Source organism: Coptis chinensis, chromosome 4 (assembly GCF_015680905.1).
Source record: "Coptis chinensis isolate HL-2020 chromosome 4, ASM1568090v1, whole genome shotgun sequence".
Taxonomy (NCBI): Eukaryota; Viridiplantae; Streptophyta; class Magnoliopsida; order Ranunculales; family Ranunculaceae; genus Coptis; species Coptis chinensis.
Genome location: NC_141459.1, coordinates 7,683,395 through 7,692,367, shown reverse-complemented (window position 1 = coordinate 7,692,367; position 8,973 = coordinate 7,683,395). Strand labels below are relative to the sequence as shown.

The 8,973-nt window shown below is 35.6% G+C and overlaps 1 protein-coding gene across 1 annotated transcript; it reads left to right on the top strand.

Annotated features, from left to right (window-relative positions):
- The first annotated feature begins 896 nt into the window (after positions 1–896).
- On the top strand, positions 897–3,380 carry LOC147501611 (uncharacterized). Its single transcript, XM_086604349.1, has 3 exons — positions 897–1,543; positions 1,849–2,050; positions 2,796–3,380. The coding sequence occupies exons 1-3, from the start codon at positions 897–899 to the stop codon at positions 3,378–3,380; spliced, it is 1,434 nt and encodes a 477-aa protein (XP_086460475.1).
- Positions 3,381–8,973: the final 5,593 nt, after the last annotated feature.

Below are 8,973 nucleotides of genomic sequence, written 5' to 3'. Positions count from 1 at the left end.
TTCAGTTCTCAAAAGGCAAAACTGACTAGTTAGTGAAAAGCCCACATATAATGTTTGGCCCATTTCGTGACTAACCAAGGCTTTGGGTCCATTAGTTAGATAGTAGTTCTGTGTAACTTTGCGAGAAAGAGAGATAGACAACAACAAATTGGATGTCGATCAAAACCGATGTTTGAGGGATTGTGATCAACAAATTAGATATCGATCAAAACCGATTTTTGAGGGATTGTGATCAAAACTGATTTGATCTTGGAAGTCTGAGAAGTAATATAAAAACAAGAAACGCAGATAGTCGGATTAATTAAGCTTTTTTAGTAGAATAATTCTAGAGATTCCGAAGTGAGTTAAGAAAAAGACTTCATTCATCTTGTCAATTTAGTGCTCCTATTGTTGAAGATGACATGAGATCACTGAATTGAGTTCTTCCATGCTTGTTTATTGTTAGTGGCTTCTGCGAAATGAGTGATTCTTCTTCCTGCGAAAGGAGGCGAAAGGTTACAATATTGAGGAGTACGATATTCGGGTAATCATGGGACTTGATCCCCGTTGTGAGTATTCTTACTTTGTAACTGATTGATTTATATAGTGGATTTTTATCTCACTACATGAGATAGGTAGTGACGTGGATGTTTCCCAGTGATTGGGTTTACCACGTTAAAAAATTCTCTGTGTCTTGTCTCGTTTTTTTTTTTTTCAGTTTGATTGTCATAGATAATTGTTTGCTTGTGCATGATTAAATCTAATTGGGAACATTGAATTTATTGAGATTACTCTGTGAAATCGTCTCTGGGAATTTCAATTGGTATCAGAGTGGTTATGCTCTTAAAGGTTTAAAAGCCTAGGCGTGATCCTTTTGTTTTGTTCCTCAAAAAAAAAAAAAAAAAAAAAATAGTTAGATGGAAGTTGATAAGTTTGGTACTTCTAATCGACCTCCTCAATTTGATGGGAAAAACTTTCCCTACTGGAAAGCTAGAATGACAGCTTACCTACAAGCCTTAGGTGATGATGTTTGGATAGCTATAGAAGATGGTTGGGTTCATCCTACTCAAACTATTGGGTCTGGTGACACTACTGTGAATTCCTTAAAACCTAGAAACCAATGGACTGATGTTGAGAAGACATTGTCTCTTCATAATAATAAGGGTCGTAGTGTTATTTTCATGGCCATGAATCCTAACGAATTCAGACGCATTTCCACTTGTACCACCTCAAAAGAGGCTTGGGATAAGCTTGTTATTTCGCATGAAGGTGATAGTGCTGTCAAAGAGAGTAAGCTTGAGTTGCTTACTACTCAATTTGAGACCATGAAGATGGAAGATAGTGAGATATTTGATGAATTCTTTATCCGTCTCCAAGATGTGATTAACTCTAGCACGACTTTTGGTTTAGAGTATCCAGATGTTCAAGTTGTTCGCAAGATCTTGAGGTCATTACCTAAGAGGTTTAGATCTCGAAAAGATGCCATTCAAGAGGCACATGATATAAAAACAATGTCCATTGAGACTCTTGCGGGCAAATTGCGCACTTTTGAGATGGAATTAGAGTATGAAAATCCTCAGAAAAATAAGAATTTAGTTTTCAAGAGTTCATCTTATTCTAATTCTTCTAAGGATTTCTTTGAAAATGATGTCTCTCTCTCGAGGATGAGTCTTTTGATATTGATCATGAGATTGCTCTTATTTCTAGAGATTTCTAGAAACTATTGAAAATGAAACATTGAAGAAAATTTACTGATAAAGGGAAATTTAATAATCAAGTGTCAAGACCTCATGATAGGTTCAAAACTGAAAATAGACCGCACAAGTCTTTTACTGATTTATCAAAAGTCCAATGTTATAAGTGTAATAGGTTTGGTCACTATGCTCACAATTGTCCTACGAAATTGAATAAGAAACCTTTAGAGAAAAGGAAAGCCAACATTTCTGTAACTTGGGATGATAGTGATGACGAGATTGAACTTGATGATTCCCAAGCTGATGAAATTGTTAACTATGTTGTGTATGGTGCTAGTCTTTGTGGATATCTTGAGGAATTTGACAAAGATAGTCAAGTAGCAAGTTGAATAATTTTGAGTCGAGTGTTACTGATGATGATTGGGCTGAGATGTACTCTAACTCTGTTGCCAAGTGTATCAAGCTTGACAAGACAAATAAAAATCTTATAGTCAAGTTTGACGCACTTAATTCTCAAGTTTTATCTGGAGCTGAGGAGTACAATATTCAGGCTGAATTGTTTGAACAGGAAAAACAAATTTTTTTAAGCAAAATTGATGTTCTAGAGAAAATAATTTTGATAGTGAAGGAAAATGCAAATCTGTCTTGGCTGAACTTGAATAGACCAAGAAAGACTTGGTGTTTACTCAACATCAACTTCAAGCTTTCACTAATGGTGCTCAACAACTTGACAAAATGCTTGGGGTGGGTAAATCTCATTATGACAAGAGAGGTCTGGATTATAATGATGTCAATGCATCATCTTCTAATACCTCTCGTGCCATTACTTTTGTGAAAGCTAAGGAACATCCCGCAACTATGACCTCTCCTAGTGTTAGCAGAAACAATATAAGAGCTCACAAGAAACTTCTTGTTCAAAAGGTTCGGTTTGAGTCAAAGTCTATGGTTAAACATAAAGTGTTTACATGTTATGCTTGTGGTAGATTGGGACATCTTGCGCCTTTTTGTTGGTACAATCATTATTCTTCTTTTCATGGAAATGGATTTTGGAATTCTTATGTGCCCTTTCGACAAAAATCATATTATCACACTTGGACTCCTAACCATTTCATGAATATGCAGCAAAAGAAACATATGAAGGCTAATGACAGGAATGTGTACAAAACCTCTCGTCACACTCAATCAGTTTCATCTCCGGCTAATTCTCATACTTCAACGAGGAAGCTAAAAACTATTTGGGTAAGAAAAGACGACATTTGTCCACAGCTCACGTGCAAGGTGGTTGTTACTGCTCTTCATGCCTCCCGTCAAACTGCCCAGTGGTATTTGGACAATGGGTGTTCTCGCCACATGACTGGTGATGCTACCAAGTTTAGCAACTTTACTCCATTCAAAGGAGGTAATGTCACTTTTGGTGATGGTAGCCAATCACAGGTTATTGGTAAAGGCACTATAGATGGTCTTGGTCTTCCTAATGGTGAGATTGTTCTTTTGGTTAAAGATTTACAGGCTAATCTAAATAGTATTAGTCAATTATGCGACAAACACCACACTGTCAGTTTTCAAAAAGATATTTGTAAGGTTCTTAATGGTAAAGGACAGTGTGTGATAACTGGTACAAGAACTTCTAATAATTGTTACGCAATCCATCAGGAGCCCTTGGTTACTAGTTGCAAATTGGCTAAACTTGATGAGATTCAGTTGTGACATCAAAGATTAGGTCACATTAATTTTAAGGACCTTGACAAAATCACTAGAAAGGACCTAGTTAGAGGCCTTCCCAAACTTGGCAGACTTAGAGATGTTATTTGTGGACCTTGTCAAGTCGGAAAACAAATTCGAGTTCCCATAAAAAGGTTAAGGACATTGCTACATCGTACCCTTTAGAATTAATCCATATGGACCTTATGGGTCCTATATGGATTGCTAGTATTGGTGGTAAGCGGTACATTCTTGTGATGGTTGATGACTTTACTAGATTCACATGGACTGCATTTTTAAGAGAGAAGTCCGACACTTTTATGGAATTCCAAGCTATTTACTTAAGGGTTCAAAATGAAAAAGATACCCAGATCACTTACATTCGAAGTGACCGTGGTGATGAGTTTAAGGATACAGGTGTCATTGAGTATTGCATTGCCAATGGTACTTGGCAAGAGTTCTCAGCTCCTCGTACCCCTCAGAAAATGGGGTGGCTGAGAGGAAGAACCGTGTTCTTCAAGAGATGGCTCGAGTTATGTTGCATAATAATTAAGATTATCCATAAATTTTTGGGCTGAGGCTGTTCATATAGCTTGTTATATTATAAATAGGGTTTATCTTCGCCCTAACACTTTAAACACAGCTTATGAACTTTGGTATGGCAAGAAACCTAATGTTCAATACTTTCGTATTTTTGGAAATTCTTGTTATGTATGCAGAGATCGTGAAAGTTTGTCCAAATTTGATACTCGGGGAGACAAAGGTATTTTACTTGGGTATTCTTCTAATAGTCGTGCTTTTAGAGTCTATAATGAACGTACTCAAACTATTATAGAATCATGTAATGTGGTTGTTGATGATACTCTTGTGCACACTATTGTTGATGATGAGGCTGCAGATGACATGTTTGTTCAGAGTCCCACTACACTAGCTCCTAAACACTTCTCTACGACACCATCGACCACTAATGTACCTTCACATGTTGAGTCTATAAATGCAGCAGACTCACCTTCTAATGAACACGAATCTCCACACACAAATGATCTTGCACTTAATATTGGTTTCATCTAGCCAGTGACTTTTGATAAGGCTTCTGTTAGAGTGCAACCACTACTACAAAAAAGCACATTAGCCACGATTGACAAACTTGTATATGCCACTGTTTACCCAATAACAGTGGTTAATAGTTACTTACCACAGTAAAAATATATTTTCTAATTTTGGTACAAACAAATCCCACTGTTCTTCTAAAACAGTGGTATACAATTCCCCATATACCACGGTACAAGCCAATATGCCTATTTTGTTTTCTCATATTTATATACCCCACTGTTTCTACAGAAAATGGTGGCTAATGTTTTCCAAAAAAATTAATACCGTGGGTAAAGCAATATACCAAAACCCCACTACCTTAATAAAAAAAAAAGAAAAAGAAGAGAAATCGTGTTTTCAACAGAACACTTTTCAACTAGTTACCAAAAAAACAAATAATTCTCAACTTCTATCGGTCTCCTTTTTCACCTAGCCAGGGTTTCAAGTATTGATTTTGTTCATCTCTCCTCAATTTCGGATTACAGGTATTTGGTTTTCTCTCCCTCTCTCTCGATTTATGCTATAAATTTAGTGGTTTTACTTTAAATCGTTGGTAGATATTAATAGGGTTTTCTAAAAATGTAATTTTCTTCTCCAATTTAAGTAAAGCCCAGTATTGTAGTGATCTTTGTATGTGATCATTTTGATGACTCATATTCTACTAGAAATGGGGATGGTGTAATTACTATTTAGTTTGATATACTTAATACTAGTAGTAGTACTAGTGGTTTTGTTAATTACTAAGAAGCTTGTTCCTGTCATGACTTATGCTTCTAGTACTGGGCTTGATTTGTCTTTGACGAGTACAGTGGATCTCTCATTTGCTAGTAATGTGGTGTTGGACCAGGTTAGAATATAATACAACAACAGTTGGAAATAAAGCCAGTGGTGAAGAAGAGTAGGAGAGGGCCGAGGCCAAGGAGTTCTCAGTATCTTGGGGTTACATTTTAATTGGAGAACTGGAAGATGGGAATCTCATATTTGGTTAGTCTATTGTTTATATTAATTGATTGGGTCTATTTTAGTTTTGTGATTAATTAGTTGCACAATTTTAATTTTGGCGTGTTTTTTTTGTTTAGGTAAGGAAATTGTGTAAGTTGATTGGTGATGAATTGATCTTATGAATGGTGTTTTTTAATGATGAATTTCGGGATTTTGGATTTTGTTTTTTCGGTTTCAAGTGGATTTGATATTGCTCATGCTGGTGCAAGGTGAAATTTGCATACTAGCCTTCTATAGTTCTATTCAATTTTGAGTTGTTCTTGGTTGAATTTTGTTTTGACTTAATTGGGTTGGGTTATGAATTGTCTAGTGTATGATCGAGCTGCTCTTAAGTTCCGAGGAGTTGAGGCTAATATTAATTTCAATCTTACTGATTATGAAGATGATATGAAACAGGTATGATGGGGTTCTTTGATATTATGACTTACCATAAGTTTTGTAATTAGCACATTAGAATTATTTTAACTCGATTTGATCATCAACAGATGAGGAATTTGACGGAGGAAGAATTTGTCCACATTCGACGTCGCCATAACACTGGATTCGCAAGGGGGAGCTCTAAATACAAAGGTGTCACGCTTCACAAATGTGGTCATTGGGAATCTCATCATATTGGACAGTTCCTCGGTAAGAAGTGAGAAATCTCTTGGGTTGTTCGACTCTCCATACATTTCTGAGATATGTCGTATGTAACTATTAGGCCTAAGTTCAAGACCGCTTGCTCTTCAAATTGAGTCTCTATATTCTAGTCGGGGGTGCAAACACTGGTTTTAGGCCAAGGCGTTGTTCGGTTCTTGGACACAGTATATATGCATGGAAACCCTGTTATCATCGTTGAGAATACGACGCTTGCTTGCATGTATATATATATATATATATCTTGGGTTGTTCAATCTTTGTGTAGAAGTCGCAAGGTCCTACTAACAATGAATTTCACTCTCCTTGATACTGAATTTTTTTAGCAACTCAACCTCTCAATATATTATTACTTGCAACAATCATTTTATGATCTTATATGTATATATTATTACTTGTAATGTTTTGGTTGAACATAAATGGGTGCAAACACTTGGTTTTAGGCCAAGGCAGGCTATGATGTTGTGGAAACGGATTTATGAACACGGCATTTGGGCACATTCTAGTGATGAATTGAAAGGTATTCTCGTTATTAGATTATGAGACAGTGGCTACCCTTTTGGTTTATATGCAACTATAACATACATTTGCTAGGTGTGATACTACTTGTGATATCTGAACAGGTTGACTTGTGTAAGTCTTAGTACTCTAGACCTTTAATGCATCCACATTATAGTTTTGTTGACAACATATTTTCTTATCCTTCATCCTTTATTTCCTTATTGAGCCAGCTTCCGGTTCGTCAGACAAGTTGAATTGAAAGGTGTTAATTGCAAGTTATTTAGTTAACAATCACTCTCAATTCATGTATTTTCAAATAAGTGGGAACTTCAACATTTGCATTTGCAATTGTGGTTCGAGGGAAGTGCGTGGCATGGTTTCTAGTATCTGGAGGAGGCATGTGTCACAATTATAAGCTTTTGCTAGACAACGTAGAAATTTCGTATCCATTTTGACATTCTACCTATAAAGTATAAGCTTAGGGTATTTTCTACTGGTTGCTCATATTATTTGTCTTTGTGACTGTTTGGTCTTTAGAAGTAACTAGTAAGTAGGGTTGGTCATTAGTTATTGATATTCAATTTGTTAGTTTTTTTATTGAGAACCATATAATTATCTAATCATTAGTTAGAATAGATAGTCATATTTATCAGTGGTTATATATGTAATGAGCTATATAAGAAGCTTAGGCAACCTCAAGCTTTAATGGAGTGTGGACTTTGGTTTAGCTCAGCATGTGTTCTTGATTTACCATTTTCATGAGAATACTTTGGTTTAGATCAACATGTGTTCTTAAGGTGCCAAGTGTCCTTAGCATCATAAACAAATTCGATCTTATGCATACATATTATGTGTTTGGAAAAATATATATATGCTTATGAATATTTTCCATGTTTGTACTTAGGGCCCGTATCAACCTGGTAGTAAAGAGTGTGAGTATTACGTAATGAAGTTTATGAGAGAAATAATGGAAGCTTGTTCAGATAATTCTTTTGAAAATAAGGTATAAGTCGTCATACACTAGCATTCTCTATTTTGTGTTAATACTCTATGATCTTTGATTGTGTAGATAACAAATCTATCCCTCAAAGATACATACACACAAGAGGAACTTGATGTTGTTCGACTTGAAATTCTTAGATTCATCTAGCATAATGGAGTGTTCGAGCCAAGCGTTGTGTTTTAGCTAGGTTTTGACCCATTCAATAAGTTAAGGTTTGGTGTTTGGTCTCACCATTTTTTTGATATTTTAGATGGAACAAATAGATTGCTCTTTTGATTGATGGAACAAGTTAAGGTCATTATTATTTTGATAGAACAAGTAAATTTGGATGTTTATTTCATTATTGATGACTCAAAAAGTTCAAAACTCTTTTAGCAATTCAATGTCTTCGTGTTGGATGTCTAAATTTATTTCTTTTGTTCGTGTTGTACTATGAATTGTTTATTTGAGTAATGTGTTTTTAAATCCAGTGTGGATATATATGGTGAAAAGGGCAGGTTGCAGGTTGAATGAATATGATTAGAATCAAATAATTAGGGGCTTTTATTTTTTTTTAAAAATGATTATAAACCACGGTTTTGTAAGAACCGAGGTATAAGTAGTTTATATACCCCACGGTTTTTATCCAACCGTCATATTTAGCATCACTATTCCCCACGGTTCACATCAAATAGAGCATATTGTTCAGACTATTAACCACGGTTTGGAAATCATAATATCACGATTTTAGTCAAAACCGTGGTATATAAGAGGTATTGTTATTACCCACGGTTTTGCTAGAAGTATTTGTCACGGTGGTTGTTACCACGGTATGAAAACAGTGACTAAAGGCTTTTTACCACTGTAAATAATAGTGGTATATGAGCTTTTCTGTAGTAGTGAACAACATCATTGTGTCCAAGATGTGATTGGTAGCTTGAGTGATGACATGCAAAATAGGAATAAAATTAAGAATATATACCATTCATTATGTTTGCTATGTTTCTGTGATCGAGCCAAAGAATGTTTATGAGGCTCTTGTTGATGAGGATTGGCTCCTGGCAATGCAAGAAGAGCTAGGTCAGTTTGTTCATAGTGATGTGTGGTATCTTGTTCCTCGTCCTTTACATATTAATGTCATAGGCACCAAATGGATTTTTAAAAATAAAACTGATGAATTTGCTATTATTGTTCGGAACAAGGCTAGATTGGTTGCACAGGGGTATACCCAAGTTGAGGGGATTGATTTTGATGAGACGTTTGCTCCTGTTGCTCGATTAGAGTCTGTTAGGCTTTTGCTTGCTGTGGCTTGTCATCTAAAATTTAAACTATTTCAGATGGATGTTAAGAGTGCATTTTTAAATGGCATTCTTCAGGAGGAGGTGT